The sequence below is a fragment of the Neomonachus schauinslandi genome, chromosome 9, assembly GCF_002201575.2.
Source record: "Neomonachus schauinslandi chromosome 9, ASM220157v2, whole genome shotgun sequence".
Lineage (NCBI taxonomy): Eukaryota > Metazoa > Chordata > Mammalia > Carnivora > Phocidae > Neomonachus > Neomonachus schauinslandi.
Window position 1 is genome coordinate 4,499,965 of NC_058411.1, and position 17,113 is coordinate 4,517,077.

The 17,113-nt window shown below is 48.1% G+C and overlaps 1 protein-coding gene across 2 annotated transcripts in view; it reads right to left on the reverse strand.

Moving 5' to 3' along the window:
- Positions 1 to 17,113, reverse strand: part of WDR25 (WD repeat domain 25) — a 139,181-nt gene that overhangs the window by 45,504 nt on the left and 76,564 nt on the right. For both annotated transcript variants that reach the window (XM_044917903.1, XM_044917904.1), the window contains one exon: positions 7,706 to 7,853. In XM_044917903.1, the coding sequence (XP_044773838.1) occupies positions 7,706 to 7,853 (148 nt within the window). The remainder of the gene's footprint in view (positions 1 to 7,705; positions 7,854 to 17,113) is intronic.

Sequence of the window (17,113 nt, forward strand, 5' to 3'; positions counted from 1 at the left end):
TGCGGCTTGCACGTGTCATGCCACAACCCTCTGTGGTAGGTGTAATTAGCCCATTTCACAGCAGGAGAAATGAAAGCTCAGGGAGAAAAAAAAAAAAGAAAGCAAGCAAGCAAGCTCAGGGAGGTGAGGCCTCGTCCAGGGCCACACGAGTCAGCCATGCTGGGAGAGAGGCAAGACCTGTCTAACCCCAGAGTCCTGCTCTCTGCACCCTTCCTCGCCTGCCTGCAAGCTATCCGTGACCTTTCCTTCTCCTTAGCTCTTTGTTCACATCCACGGACGAACATGTAGGGGAGACGTTGACAAGGGAAAGCTGATGCTGTCGGCTCGTGGTGATTGAGCTTGTGTTCCCAGGCAGGCGACATATGACTCATTTCGCTAAAATCGATATCGTTACACTCATCCTCTGGGAAGTACTTGGCCAGCTGTAAATCTAACCATCCTGACTCAAAGTTAACAAGAAAAGGAGCTTACTAACTTTCAAATCAAACTCTATGAATCAGAAACAGGGGCCGTCTCGGCATGCCTGGCGGAGTCCTGGGAAGGGTCCGGGTGAGAGGCAGACGGGCCTGTGTCTGCAGGTCCCCCGTGGACGAGTGGGGGTCTCCGGGTCAGCCCAGCAGGCCTCTCCAATCCGCAAACCAGCAGAATGAAGTGTAGCTGAAGAAGCTGTCCTGAATCAGAAAGAGGCCCGGCAGCCGCAGGCCCCAGACCGATGACAGGCCCGCAGACGGCGGCTGCCCGGCGGCAGCAGCAAAGAAACAGCAGCCGTGGCAGTGAGCTCTCTTTTACGTCAAGTCCGCCCACTGCTCTCAATTATCTGGACAAGACTGAATTTTCTAAAAATTAAAAAAAAAAAAAAAAGAGTTCTCAACTTGCAAACAAGGTGTGTCCAAAAGTTTTGCCTCAAGTTGGCTTTCTGGGGCCCCGCAGGCTCCTGTGTTCAGGCTCCGGTTGGGCTCCGGTCAGTCCCCAGGGGCTGCCTGACCCGCAGGGACAGCCACACAGCCGCCACTGAGCATGCGCAGAGCCGACACGCTGCCCGGGCCGTGATGGTAGCCAGTGAACTAGCACCGTCGAGGAAAACCCACCTTTTATCCACCCAGAGGGTGACGGCACGGGTGTGTACGGACACGCGGCAGGACCTGCAGGCACCTCCCAAAGTGTGAGACACGGGCTGGTGGGGTGTTTCACTGACGTTGAATAACAGGGGATTTAATATCCGTAACTAGGGCCGGCTTCTCACCCCAAAGCTACGGAAAGAGGGGAGGAAACAAGGCTGAGACTGGAGAGAAAAACTCTTCAGAGTGAAAGGAAAGGGTGTGCATGGGAATGGGGCGGGGTGCCCAGGGCCAAAGAGGGCACAGCCCTGAGAACAAGCTCGTTTAAAAGTGGGCCAGGAACGGGGCATCAGTGAAGGAATGAGCTTAGAAGAAAGAGGGGTAGTTGAGGACAAGGGAAAAGCAGAGGAGTCAGTGGGGGTTGGGGGGGGGGGGCGCCTGCATCAGTGGGGGGGAGTGTGGGCAGCTGCTCTGGACAAGAAGGCACTGGAAGGGCAGCACCAGGACCAATGTCAGCTCAGACCTCACTGGGCTCCGGAGCCCCTCAGAGACTCCATATCTAGATCCAGTGGCAAAACCCCTGAGCCCAAAGGACTGACAACACAAAACGTGCCAGTACCACCAGGAGCTGCACGTGTGCCCGCTGGCTGGGGGCTCATGATGTAGCTGGGTGTCTGCCCTCCTGCCTCCACAGGCACCTGAAGGATGCCTAACTGAGTCCCCCTGAGCTGTACGGGGGGGACACTCGGTCATGGTGCTCAAAAGCCGAAGAATGGAGACGCCCAGGCCTCTCTGCAGGCACCTCCTCCAACACCTGGTGGGTGGCACCACTTAGCCCAAAAGGAGCCCCATCTGCAGCCTCTTCTCTAAAGCCATGAGCTCCTGGTCCTCTTCAGCAGAGTTTGAATTTGGATGCTTCCCACCCTTCCTATGCCAAGGGTACTCAAACTGTCAGGGCTAACATTTCTCCCACTGCAGCGGTGACTGTCAACAGCCAGAGAAGCCTCCTTCAGAAGGCCCAGTCAAGATCCATCTCAGTCGCCTTCCTCCGGGAGACCCTAAGTTACCCTCCAGAGGTGGCGAGCCAGCTACCCAGGGGAGAGCCAAGCAGGCTCCCTTAAGCAAACAGTTCGTCCCTGGCAGGGAAACAGACGTGGCAGCCTCTGCCAGTCACACAGGCCAGAGGTGGATCCCAGCTCTGTTACTGCTGGCTGTGAGGCCTCGAGCAAGTCCCTGAATGTTCCCGGCCTCAGTGTCTAGGTCAATGAAATGGGGATAAAAACACTGTCTTCACAGGTTAGAGTAAGGACTAAATACATAATAAGCAAGGGGACTAACATCTCTTTATTCATCTCAGCTTGATACAGGCCAAGCAGAGTGCTAGGAACCGGGGCTACATCACCCAGGGCCTGGCCCACGGTGCACACTCAGCCAATGGGATATTCCCCTTTCCTAGAGTGCTTCTGTGACGGGGGCCCCAATCACAATGACCAGAACACACTTCTTGGAAAACAAGAGAAAGGGTCATGTATGGGTCCAGTCCCAGCTGGCTGCTCATTTTCATGCCCCATAACCCACCCCTGAAAGACACAGGGACCCCCAGAGCAGGAGGAGATAACCAGGGGCTGGGGATGGCAAGGCTGCGGGCAGTGGGTATCTGAGTAAAGAAGGCCATGGACCTTCTCCAGCACTGGGTGCCTGGAGCTCTGGAGAGAGGGTCAGGCTGGGCTGTGGGAGGTCTGCATGCCCACCCAAAATAAAGGGCAGCTGCCATCCCATCGCCAGGAGGAAGCGGCTAGCCTACCACCAGTACTATTTTGTCATGGAGAAGCAAAACATGGAGGAGAAGCTGGGAGAACCCAGGAAGGCCTGTTTTCTTCCCAGCCTGCCCCCCAGACCAACACAGTGGACCAAGGGCCACACTAATAAGCCGGCTGGGGGATCATGAGACTGGGGCTTTTGAAGCCGAGCCACCAAAGCCACTCTATATGAGGAAATGGCCCAGCAACTGGGGTTCTCTGGACACTCAGCAGGAACAAGGTCATTCTTTCCCACCATCTGAAGGGTCTCATGGGGCAGTGATGGAGGAAGGGAAGGGACATCTTTTGCTGAGTGCTTACCTTGGGCCAGGCATTCTGTAAAGCACCCACAAACATTATCTCAGCTATTCCCCTCAACCACCCTACCACCAGACAGGTCCTGTTACCCCCTTCCACAGATGCGGAAACGGAGGTGAAGGAACTTGCCCCGGGGATACCCAGCTCAGGTAAGTGGAAGAACACACCTGAACCCCATCCGTGCTCCTTCTATCCCACTGCACTGCCTCTGGCATCAGGTACCTGGGACCAGGTGGCATTGCACAGATGTCTGGATGCACATCAAGAGAGTTGACCAGACCAAAGGAAGGAGGACAGGGTGCCCTCTCCAGCCAGGGCCCTCGGGCTCCAGGGAGAGGAAAATCTCCTTTGCAGTCAACAAATGCAAAGTACGAGGCCCTGCATACCCCTGAGGCCTTAACAGCCAGGCTGGGGGCAACTGCCTGAGGGGCTGGAAGCTGCAAGAGACCAGTGCCAGCAGAACTGAACTGAACGAGGTCTTCGAGGTCTTCGGGGGGATGCTGAGGAGACTGGCCGATCTGGCGTGCAGGACAGCTGACTCATAAGCCAGGTGACACTCGGGCCCTGGTGGAGTCGGCCAGGGTTCCCTGAGGCCACCTCAGCCTTATGCACTAAAGACGTTTTGTTAGGAAGATTACAGACTGAAGCGGGAGCACCAAAAATAATGAATCTGTGAGCGGATTTTATTTAGGTGTTGATTCATGGTTGTCTTATAAGCCAACAGCCCGTCAGAACTATAAATTAACGAGATAAAATGTTGCTGGCCCTCCATATTTCAGGCCGGGTCTTGACATTTTAGAATCCACAGATTTTTAACTGTATTGATTGAAGACACCAGGATAAATGGCCTTGGCGCCAAATTCCCATTAACGACAATGGGCACCGAGTGACTAATTCCCAAAGCACTGCGGTGAGAACGCCCTGCATTGCCTTCTCCTGGCAGGGAGTTCTAATTAGATTGAAATGAAAAAGCCAAATCGCCAAGGGCGGAAAGAGGCAGATCAAGTAAAAGGGAAAATCAGACTCAGTGATGAGAAAGGATGAGGTAAGTCAAATCAGGCGGAGAGCCATAGGGGCTGCCCAAGCCCACCAACCTCTGCTAAAGAAAGCACCTAGTACAACCTGGGGTGGGGATGCAGAGCTGAGGTGGGAGACCCGGGGAGAGCCTACTCGCCTACCCTGGCAGCCACTGATGGGTTTCACTGCCCAGCAAGGGCCAGCCTCCACTCACACACTGAGCAGCTGCTCCGAGCCAGCCCTGGCCAGATGATGGAGACACCAAAACTCCCAGGACAGGTCCCATTCTCAAGGAGTGCCCACAGTAGTCAGGGAGACAGACACAGAAACCAGCAACCAGCCTGGCAAGAGAGGTCCCATCTAGGGGCTGGGGGGCTTCCCCAAGGGTAAGGTCCAAACCCTGAGAGCCTTGTCCCCAAAGGACAAAGAATATCCAAAAAGCTCACCAACAAGCTCACCCCACCAGATCTTGTACATAGTAGGTACTCAGTAAGTACCTACTGAATGACTGGAACTGAGCTCTCAACAGATGAACCAGGTGAGGAGTGCTATTCCCGGGAGGTGGGTGGACTGGAAAAGTCCTCCATCTCAGGCAAAGCCCTGAGGACGGGGCTGCGCCTTCCCTATACCACCCAACACACCACAGCTGGAGGAGCGCGCTGGGCCTGGGGCCAGACAAGCTTCTCTCCCTGAAGTTCTGCCACCAACTGGGCAAGGCATGCCTTCTCCCCTCCTCCTGCTCTCCACCCTGCCTCAGGTCATTCCCAACCAGCTGCAGACACTAGGGAGAACTGCCCAGAGTACAAATCAAGCCGTGATTCTCTCCTGCTCCAAACTCAACAATGGCCCCCTACCGCCATCTGCTGTGGCAGTCCCTAACTTGTCAGGCAGGAAGACTCAACATCTAAAAATTTCAGAACCACCCCCCCACACACATACACTCACACACACCCACACACACAATGACACTGTCTCTTTAACATCTGTTGATTGAGAAGATCCATTAGGACAAAGGGCCACTAGGAATCCATTAATGTTATCAAATGAACTTATACTTAATTAATCCAACATCCCACTCCCCCCCCAGTATGCATCACTCCTTCGCTCTGTGGGTGGGCAGTGCAGGTACCCAGGGGTGCTCAGTGACCCTGGAATGGGGAACAGTGCCTGGAGAATGCATACCTCATAGGCCAGGAACTGCATGAAGCTCAAGCTCCTGTTCCTGCACCTCCAGACTCGCTGCCCCAGATCCCTGCACCCCACATTTCCACACACACCACGCAGTTCATGTTCTTGTACCAACTCTGTCCTCACGGTCCTGTCTACTGAGAACCCATTTCTCTCCCCCTCAACCGTGCCCCCTTCACCTGGATCCTCTGTCCCCCTCGTTCCTGCCTCAGGGTAGGTTCCGCTTTCTCCCAGAAGTCTTTTTTGATCTTCTAGGCTAGACGTTCTTGCACTTCCTGTATCTCACTCCCTCACTGTAATCTGGGATTCTCTCTGCACTTCTGTCTCCCCCAGCAAACAAGAGCTTCTGGGGTGGATTTTGGGTCTTGTTCACCTCTGTGTCTCCAATGCTGAGCATGGCTTACTGGGCACATAGAAACACAGTGAACCAAGCAGACCTGTGCGTGAAAAGAGGAGTCTGGTGGTGCCGGCCCTGAAGGGTGAGTGGGGCCTAAATGAGACCCCGTTTGTAAGACTGTAGGAGAACATTACCTGCTGCAGTCATCACCAACTAAGTGGCACCAAACCCCTGAGCCATGGCCCCCTCATCGGCCCTGCGGGGCTCACAGTAAGATCACAAATGGTTGGGGAAACACTTTGTTGAGAAGAAAAACACCATATAGATGTAGAAAGAGCACAGGAAGGGCACCTGGGTGGCTCAGTCGGTTAAGCGGCTGCCTTCGGCTCAGGTCATGATCCCAGGGTCCTGGGATCGAGCCCCACATCAGGCTCCCTGCTCCGTGGAGAGCCTGCTTCTTCCTCTCCCTCTCCCTGCTGTTCTGCCTACTTGTGCTCTCTCTCTCTCTGTCAAATAAATAAAATCCTTAAAAAAAAAAAAAAAAAAAGGAAAGAGCACAGGATTTGCACTTGCAGGCATGGCTCTAAATCCCCACTTGCCATGCGCCACTGGGAGGCTCTGAGCAAGCTACTCGCTGCAGTGAGCCTCAGGCTTCTCACCTATAAAACGGGGGAAAGAAGCAGGGCAGCAGGCTGTGGTGAGGACTGCATGTTATTTTTTTTTTAAAGATTTTATTTATTTATTTGAGACAGAGAGAATGAGAGACAGAGAGCATGAGAGGGAGGAGGGTCAGAGGGAGAAGCAGACTCCCCGCCGAGCAGGGAGCCCGATGCGGGACTCGATCCCGGGACTCCAGGATCATGACCTGAGCCGAAGGCAGTCGCTTAACCAACTGAGCCACCCAGGCGCCCCCTGCATGTTATTTTTAAAGCCTGCGGCACAGTACTGGCCACTGACACAGCCATCGGTCTTTTCATCATCCCCACTGAGGGCGCATGGGGCTCAGTCAGAGGAGCTGCAGGACCACCCCTCAGCAGGCCAGAGGAGATGAGGGTGCTCGGGTCGGGAAACGACCCCCACAGTTACCCCAATCCATCCACTGTGCTCCTTCCCTGTACCCCCTCCACTCTGGAGAATGCATACCTGCGGGGGAGGAGCTGTGTGGTTGGGCCCAGAACTGTCACCTCCTGTTTGCCAGGCCCTGGGAGACTGCTGAGCGGGAGAGGCCTCTCTGAAGACTGAAGGGGACACCCCAGGGAAGGGTGGGAACTCTGTCCAGCAGAAAAGTGACCAGAAGAAGCCCAGGGAGGCAAAGGCAACATGGGTGCTGAGACCAGCCAGCCTGAGTCAGGGGCAGAGGTTTCAAGCCAGCTCTGGCCTCACCTGAGGAGCACAGACAGGACCCCACTCGGGGGGCTGTGGCTGGATTAGGGGCTGAGAGTGCCTGTTGCACAGGAGCCCCTAGTAATCTTCCACTGCTTTATCTCTCCTTCTTGCCCTGCTTGTCAAGAGCCCCCTTAGGATTTACCCAGCACAAATCCATCTTACCCAGATGCCTTTTCAGTGTAGGCACTAAAGCAGAACTCATTTGCAGACTTTCCTTATGAGCTGGAATCATTCCTTACAGCCTTTCAACGATAATGAATTGACAGGAATTCTAAACTGATTTCAACCAAAGGACACCGTGATAAAGCTAAATCTATTTTGGTACAAATTACATGTCAGAAGTTGATTAAAAAGCCACCTCTTTATCCAGCCCCACATGGGGCTGAGACAACCTTGCGGCTCTGTCCTCTGTCTCTCAAACCCCCTGTGGAGAGTCCTGGTTCCGGGCAAACACCCTGGAAACCTGCTCACCAAGTGTGAGCCTCTCCCGTGGGCTCTCTCCTACTGCCCTGAAACCGTGTGCAGCTTGTGGCTGCTGACCGTCCAGAGAAGCTTCCGGGTGAGGAAGGGGTGCCTCGGGGTAACAATGCCGTGAAACACACCTGTTTCAAGGTCTGTTAGGTGTAGGGCGAAGTCGAAGCCACCGCTGAGGATGCGCCGGCCACAGGGAGACCAGCGGGCAGCCCGCACCGCCTCACTGTGCAGGGAGTAGGTCTGCAAGCAGCGGCCCGAGTCCACGGCGTTCCACACCTACAAGGCAAACACAGTGCCAGATGTCAAACATGGGGGCCTGACCTCCGGGGCTCAGCCTGGCCCCTCTACAGGAGGAGAGGGTCTCATAGTGGAACTAGATGCCTGTTATTTTACCAACCAAACAATACCGTTAGACTTTTCCTTGTTGAAGTGTAAAGGCTTGGGGCTGGCGAGGTGAGGGGGAGTTTTTCCCAAAACCTTTACTGGGGTTAAGGGAACCCCCAAGAAAACAGCATGCCCAAGTTCTGCCACTCAGCCACCCAGCCCTTCCCATCCACTTTGCAGCTGCTCACCACCAAACATCCTGCTCTGTTCACTGTCTTGTAGCCCAGTTTTGCCTGCATCTCTGACATCTGTCCTCTGAGACGGGGCTTTGTGAGCCCTGGAGTGGACACTGCACCAGGTCAGGCTATCTTCAGGTTCCCGCTTTAAGAGTAAGATCCAAAACAGCCTTGCCACACCTGTGCTTACAGTGGGGTAAAGAGCCAGTATCTGCCCAAAGGGCCAGCTGTTCTTTTTCCTAGGGAGAAGGTATGGTCCCTCATTCCCACCCTGGCTTTCCACGGTGATGAGGCCCGTGGCAGAAAGCCCCATGTACATTCAATGACTTCTGAAATACATTCTTAAACCCTCAAGTATAAACTGCACATTCTAAGAGCCAGGGCCACTCCACACATGAGAGAGCCCTTCACCAGCTCTCCCAGGAACCCCAGGGAAAGGCTGGTTAGCATGGAGCCTGACAGGGCTGGCTCTGGGCCTGGCACACACACACACTTAGCAGGGCTAGGCTCCTACCTTCACTGTCACTACAGGAAGCAGGGGATGCTCCCACCCACCATTTGAGGTGGCTTAGAGGATCAAACATGAGAAGCAGGGAGAGCACCGGCAGCCAGAACATGGGCATCGGAGCCAAGTGCCTCCCATGTGACGCTTCTGCTTGCAGGTCTTGTGACTTGGCCAAGCAGCTTGGCCTCGCTGGGCCTCAGTCTCCTCCTCCATGAAGTGGGGATAAGAAGAGCCCCATCCCAAGGACTGTGGTGAGGAATGAGTGGGGCTGGTGGGCGTGCTCCTTGGGGCTTGCCACACACGCAGCTCTTACCAGCAGTGCTCTCTGGCCCTCTCTCAGTTACATCAGAGAACCCAAGCTTCATGTCCTTCATTTCCCTAATAACCCAAAGTGTACCCACACATCCACAGACCCGATCCAGAGACAGACTTCCCTTTCAAAATGGGAAAATTCATCCTGCTGCATCCAGAAGTTCCTCAAAATGCAAAGGATCAGAGTTCTGAAAGTATGTTTCCGGGGCATATGTAAATGTCTGAGCTTAAGAAAACAAGAGGTCTGGGGCGCCTGGGTGGCTCAGTTGGTTAAGCGACTGCCTTCGGCTCAGGTCATGATCCTGGAGTCCCTGGATCGAGTCCCGCATCGGGCTCCCTGCTCGGCAGGGAGTCTGCTTCTCCCTCTCCCACTCCCCCTGCTTGTGTTCCCTCTCTCACTGTGTCTTTCTCTGTCAAATAAATAAATAAAATCTTTAAAAAAAAAAAAAGAAAAAGAAAACAAGAGGTCAATAGCAGCCATCAAAGAATGCTAATAGAGCTCAGATCCTTTTTTCCTTCTTAGGGGTTAATAGCTGGGGTCTCGAACTGAAAAATCAAGAAAGAGCAGCATTTACATTTGAAATATGGACAGAGGTGTGCCTGGGGTTAAGGGAACCCCCAAGAGCTCAGTTGATACAGCACGCAACTGTTCTTTTATTTATTTTTTATTTTTTAATTTTATTATGTTATGTTAGTCACCATACAATACATTATTGGTTTTTGATGCGGTGATCCATGATCCATTGTTTTCATATAACACCCAGTGCTCCATGCAGTACGTGCCCAGGCTAACCAATCCCCCCTCCCCCCTCCCCCCTCCCCTCTAAAGCCCTGTTTGTTTCTCAGAGTCCATAGTCCCTCATGGTTCATCTCCCCCTCCAACTCCCCCTCCCCATTTTTCCCTTCCTTCTCCTAATGTCCTCCATGTTATTCCTTATGTTCCACAAATAAGTGCGCAACTCTTATCTCAGCATGAGTTCCAGCCCCACACTGGGCATGGAACCTACTTAAAAAAAAAAAGTTAGAAATATGGACAGAAATAATGAAAGAAACAGCCAGAAGCCTTCAAAGTGGAGTGGGAGTTTGTGGTAGAACAGAGTGCAGTTTTTTCAAAACTATGTACAAGTATGACTCTTTAATAGAAAAAATAAAGTAAAATTAATGAATTAAACCTAGAGGGTTGACATGGCTGAGCAATAAAAAACCTAATATTGATTACATAAGACAAGCTGCATATATGCAGCAAGATACCATATAAGTTATAAAAACAGGAAACACTGCTTCTATCAAAAAAAAAAAAAAGAAGAAGAAGAAGAAGAAGAAAGGAAAGAACAAGTGTTGGGGGGAATGTGAAAAGGTGTAGCCTGTGTGGACACAGTACAACAGTTTCTTTAAAAATTATGCAAAGAGGCGCCAGGGTGGCTCAGTCAGTTAGGCATCTGCCTTCGGCTCAGGTCATGATCCCAGGGTCCTGGAATCAAGTCCCACGTCATCCTCAGGCTCCCTGCTCATCGGAGAGTCTGCTTCTCCCTCTCCCTCTGCCCCTCCCCCCTGCTCATGCTCTCTCTCGCACTCTCTCTCAAATAAATAAAATCTTTTTTAAAAATTATGCACAGAGGCACCACAGGATCCAGCAATTCCACTTGTGTGTATATACCCAAAAAACTGAAAGCAGGGTCTCAAAGAGATACCTGCACACCAAAGTTCATAGCAGCATTATTCACAGGAGTCAAAAGGCGAAAACCCTAGTGTCCATCAACAGATGAACTGATCAACAACACGTGGTCCATCCATATACTATTCAGCCTTGAAAAGGAAGGAGATTCTGACACCTGCCCCAACATGGATGGACCCTGAAGACACTGTGCTGAGTGTCTTCTGACATAAGCCAGACACAGAAGGGCAAATACTGTATCATTCCACTTACACGAGGTTCCTAGAATAGTCAAAATCATAGCTATAGAAAGGAGAATGGGGGGGTAGGGGCTGGGGGAGGGGAGAGTGGGAAGTCAGTGTTTAATGGGGATAGAGTTTTAGTTTTGTGAGACAAAAAGAGTTCTAGAGATGGATGGTGATGATGGTTGCACAGCAATGTGAATGTGCTCAATGCCACTGAACTGTGCACTTGAAAATGGTTAAAACAGTAAATCCTGTGCTGTATACATTTTATACAATCTTAAAAACACACATGATGGGGGGGCGCCTGGGTGGCTCAGTCGTTAGGCGTCTGCCTTCGGCTCAGGTCATGATCCCAGGGTCCTGGGATCGAGCCCTGCATCAGGCTCCCTGCGCAGCAGGAAGCCTGCTTCTCCCTCTCCCACTCCCCCTGCTTGTGTTCCCTCTCTCGCACTGTCTCTGTCAAATAAATAAATAAAATCTTAAAAAAGAAAAAAAAAACACATGATGCAAAATTCTATCATGTTTATTTGTGCATTTGCAGTAAGACTGTAACAATATGTATGAAGATGAGGGTCACTCCAGGGAGTGGCGGGGGAGGGCGGGGCTGACAGAAGGGTACTGTGAACACTATGCTGTATTTCTGAGAGAGAAGGAGAGAGAGAGAGAGAGAGACTGACTATGCTCTGAAGCAAATATTCCAAAATGTTTCCATCTATTAAACTATTCATTTTTGGGACCCCTGGGCGGCTCAGTCAGTTAAGCGTCCGAGTCTTGATTTCGGCTCAGGTCATGATCTCAGGGTTGTGAGATCAAGCTCCTCATTGGGCTCCGTGTTGAGCATTGAGCCTACTTAAGATTCTCTCTCTCCCTCTGCCCCTCCCCAACTCTAAAAAAATAAATAAAAATTTTTTTAAAACTCATTTTTTCATTCATTCAACAAACATTTCCTGAGTACCTGCATTAGCCAGGCATTGTTCAGCAGTAAACAACTAAGACAAAAACCTCTGCCTTCAATGAGACAGACACTAAACAAGATAAACAAGCAGAATCTATGTAGCATACAAGGTAGTGGTAAAGACCGAGGGCATAAGTGAGCAGGAAAGGAGCTCTAAGGTCAGGAGAAGGAGTTGAAATGGTGGCCAGGAAGAGCCTCTCAAAGAAGGTAGCTTTGAAGGAAGACCTGAAGGGGTGAGGAAAGGAGCTGTACAGAAATTGGGGAAGAATCCTGCAGGCAGAAACAGGAGCCCTCTGGCTGCTGTGCCAGGAGGAGCGTGCGGGGCAAGGAAGACATGGGAAGACAGTGTGGAGCTTCTGCAAGAATCCAGGGGAGAGAGCAGCACGGTTGGAACCAGTTGGAGGCCATGGAAAAGTGGCCTTGCTTGGAAGGTAGAACCAACAAAATAAGGAGGAGGAGAAAGTTAAGAAAGGAGGAAGAGGAGGAGCAGGGGAAGAAAAGAGAAGAGGAGGAGAAAACACCAAGGCCCAAAGCAGCAAACTGGTGAGTCTGAATTCGTGGCCAGGGGGCCTTCTGAATCAGCCATGGAGACATGTTTAAGGAAATCCATCAATCTGTAAATTGTCCGATAACTCTCCTCTGAAGTGAAAAATGCATACTTGGCTCTCCTGGTTGATATATACACAAGCATAGTGTCAGAATCAATGCAGACCAGTCAGCCACTTCTCAAAGCTACCCAGGGTGAAGGAGAGAAGAATCTCTGCTAATCGCTCTCCCTAATTGAATTTAATGTTCACTGTCAGGTTTTAAAGATTAATTCCCAAGCACTGTGGCAGGCTGAAGTGTGTACCTTTTTTCAATTAAGTAATTAGAGATCCCAATCTGCCTCTACGGAATTAAGGAGTTAAGTCTTCTGTCAAATGTTCTAAGATGACTTGATGCATTAACTAGAGAGAGACATTCTATGTGTCCAACAGAAGTCAGATTCAGAAAGAACACGACAAGTAAAATGTACATTTGCTTGGCTGTCCCATATTTACTGTGGTTTCCATGTCCTGGTTACTGATACATGGGCCCACCAGGAGTTCCTCACAGTCTCTTAAGACCTACTGCTTTAGCAATGTTCTTCCTGCCTACCTGTCCACCTTGTTTTTGATTACAAAACAAATACAATCTCCTTGTAAAATATTCAAATTATATAGGTATGCAAAAAAAACAATATCCCATAGGAATCAACTACAAGACTGTGGTTTCTCTGGTTATATTAGAAGTCTGCTCGGGGAGGGGTGGGGTGGGGGGACAGAGAAGCACAAAGAAGAAAATAAGAATCATCCATAATTCTACCACTTGGACATAATGGCTATCAAACTTCTGGGTGAACCTTGCCTCCCATTTGGCCCCTCCCTGAGAGCTCCTACCTTGCAGACCTTCCTAGTTCAGCTGCACCTCCCGGCTTCTTCTCCACCCCTTGACAGCCCCTGCTGCCCCAGGATATCATTCTAGAGACCACTGTCAGACTCACTAGCTCAGCAAGCCTGTGCAACCGGGGCCCAAACCTTCACCAAGCCACCTGCCTACAAAAGCTTTGGGATTCCTTTACAGTGTGTGTGTCAAGGGCTAGAATTGCACTGAATCTATAGACCAGTCTGGGGGGATGTCTTAACAACACTGAGTCTTCCAATGCATGAATAGGATATGTCTCTCCTTTTATTTAGGTCCTCCTTAATTTCTCTAAGCAATGGTTTGTAGTTTTTTAATGAAAAAATCTGCACATCTTTTGTAAAACTTATCCCTAATTAGTTCATGTTTTGATATTATAAATGGTATTTTTGATTTTTAATTTCTGGTTCTTCATTTCCAATACATAGAAATACAATTACTTTTTGCATATTGACCTTGAATTCTGCAATTGCTAAACCAACTTTTCAATTCTAGAAGTTTTTTTTGTAGATTCAGTAGAATTTTCTACATAGACAATTGGGTTCTCGGCAAATAAAAGACAGTTTTACTTTCTCCTTTCCAATATGGATATCTTTTGTTTCTTTTTCTTGCCTTATTGCACTGGCTAGAATCTCCAGTACAATGCTGAATAGACATGGTGAGAGTGGACACCCTTGCTTTGTTCCTGATCTGATGGGGAAAGCAGTTTTTTACACAGTTAAGTATAATGTGAAAGCTAATGTTTTCATAAATGCCCCTTATCAGTTTGAGAAAATTCTCTTCTATTTCTAGTTTGCAAAAGTTTTTATCAGACATGAATACTGTATATTGTCAAATGGTCCTTCTGTATCTCTTTACATGATCATTCAGTTCTTCTTTTATAGTTAATATGCTGAAATGCACTGATTGATTTCCAAATATTAAGTGAACCTTGCATTCCTGAGACAGATTTTACTTGGTCATGATATTATAAACACATAGAAATAAGTATGTATGTATACACACATACACACATACATACACACACACACACACATAGGTGGATTAATCTGCTAAAATTTTATTTAAAAATTTTGTACCTATGTTCATGAAAGATACTGATCTATCACTTTCTTCTCTTACAATGTCTTTTTCTTGTTGGGTATAAGGTAATGATGGTCTCACAGAATGAGTTGAAAAAACGTTTCCTTCTCTATGATTTTCTAGAAGAGTTTGAATAGAATTGTGTAGTAGCTTCCTAGGGCTGCCATAACAAAGTACCATAAACTGAGTGGCTTAAACAACAGAATTGTATTATATCTCATGATTAAGGAAACTAAAAGTCAGAAATCAAGTCTTAGCAGGGTTGGCCCTTTCTGAGGGCCGTCAGGGAAGGACCTGTTCCAGACCTTTCCTTTTCACTTATATATAGCTGTCTTCACATTCACATGGTGTTCTCTCTGTATGCTTGTCTGTCTCCAAATCTCCCCTTTTCATTAGGACACCAATTATACTGGATTAGGGCCCATCCTAATGACCTCATTTTAACTTGATTCATCTCTGTAAAGACCCTACCTCCAAATAAGGACACATTCTGAGGCACTGGGGATTAGGACTTCAAAATATAAATTTTAAGAGAGACACAAAACTGGTATTATTTCTCTTAAATATGTGGTTAAGATTCACTAGTGAAGTCATTTGGGCCTGGAGTTTCCTTTGTGGGAAGGTTTTTAACTATGAATTCAAGTTCTTTAATAGATATGGGGCTTTGGGAGTTATCAATTTCTTCAGGGGTGAGTTTTTCCTGTTTGGGTCTTTCAAGGGATTTATCCATGTCATCTAAGTTGCAGAATTCACTGGCATAAAGTTGATCATAACATTACCTTAGTAGCCTTTTAATATCCTTAGAATTTGTATTAAGTCACTTCTCACATTATGTTAGTAATTTGTGTCTTTTCTATTTTATTCCTGATGTGTGGCTGCAGGTTTATCAGTTTCAAGGATCTCAAAGAACCAGCTTTTGGTTTTACTGATTTTTCTCTACTATTTATCTGTTTTCTATTTCAATTATGTCTGCTCTTATCTTAATCTCCTTTCTTTTGCTTACATTGGGTTGAATTTGCTCTTTTTTTGCCTCATGTCTTAAAGTGGAAGCTGAGATCATGGATTTGAAGTTTTCCTTTTTTTCTTTTATTAATATAGGCATCTAGTGCTATAAATTACCAGCTGAGAACTGCTCTAACTACATTCCACAAATTTTCATATGTTGTGCTGTCATTTGCATTCAGTTCAAAATATTTTCGGGCGCCTGGGTGGCTCAGTTGGTTGAGCGACTGCCTTCGGCTCAGGTCATGATCCTGGAGTCCCGGGATCGAGTCCCGCATCGGGCTCCCTGCTCGGCGGGGAGCCTGCTTCTGCCTCTGACCCTCCCCCTTCTCATGTGCTCTCTCTCTCGTTCTCTCTGTCTCAAATAAATAAATTTTAAAAAATCTTAAAAAATATATATATATATATTTTCTAATTTCCCTAACAGTTTCTTCCTTGACCCAGGGATTATTTAGAAGTGTGTTTTTAGTTTCCAAATATTTGGAAATTTTCCAGATACCTGTTATTGATTTTTTATTTAATCCCATGACCATTAGAGAAAATACTTTGAATGATTTCAATCCTTTTAAATTTACTGAGATTTGTTTTATGGCCTAGAATTTGGTCTACCCTGGTAAACATTCTACGTACACTTCAAAAGAATGTACATTCTGCTGTTGTTACATAGAGTGTTTTATAAATGTCAATTAGGCCAAATTGCATGACAGTGTTATTCAAATATTCTGTATCTTTACTGATTTTCTGTCTACTTGATCTATTGATTATTGAGAAAAGGGTGTTGAAACCTGCAACTATAATTGTGGATTTGATTATTTCTTCATTCAGTTCTACAAGTTTTGCTTCATGTATTTTAAGCTCTTATTAAGTGTATAAATATTTATGCACCTAATGGTATGTCTTTTGATGAACTGACTGCTTCATCATTATAAGATAACTCTATTTCTGCTAATATTCTTTGCTCTGAAATCTATTGTCTGATATTAATATGGCCACTCTAACTTTTTTAAATTAGTATTCGTATGGTATATCTTATCCTATCTTTTCACATTTAACTCCTTGCACCTTAATATTTAAAGTCAGTTTCTTGTAGGCATTGTATAGTTGACATTTTATCCAATCTAAGAATCTTTGTCTTTTTAAATGGGTATTTAGGGGCACCTGGTTGGCTCAGTCATTAAGCGTTTGACTTCAGCTCAGGTCATGATCCCAGGGTCCTGGGTTTGAGCCCTGCATCGGGCTCCCTGCTCTACAGGAAGCCTACTTCTCCCTCTCCCACTCCCCCTGCTTGTGTTCCCTCTCTCACTGTGTCTCTCTCTGTCAGATAAATAAATAAAATCAAATAAATAAATAAATGGGTATTTAGGCTGGGGTGCTTGGGTGACTCAGTCAGTTAAGTGTCCAACTCTTGATTTTGGCTCAGGTCATGATCTCAGGGTCGTTGAGACCAGGCCCCAAGTCGGGCTCCATGCTGGGTGTGGAGCCTGCTTGGGATTCTCTCTCTCCCTCTGCCCCTCCCCCTGCCCCCACTTGTGCATACTTTCTACATACATACATATGTACATATATACATAGATAGGTATTTAGACCATTTCATCTATTATTGATACAGTTTGGGTTTAAATTTGCTATTTATTTTCTTGTGGTTTTTTTAAGGATGCTATTAATTTCTTTATTTGAGAGACAGAGAGAGAGAAAGAGTGGGAGCCAGGGAGGAGCAGAGGGAGGACAAGCAGACTCCTCGCTGAGCACAGAGCCTTACTCAGGGCTGATCCCACGAACC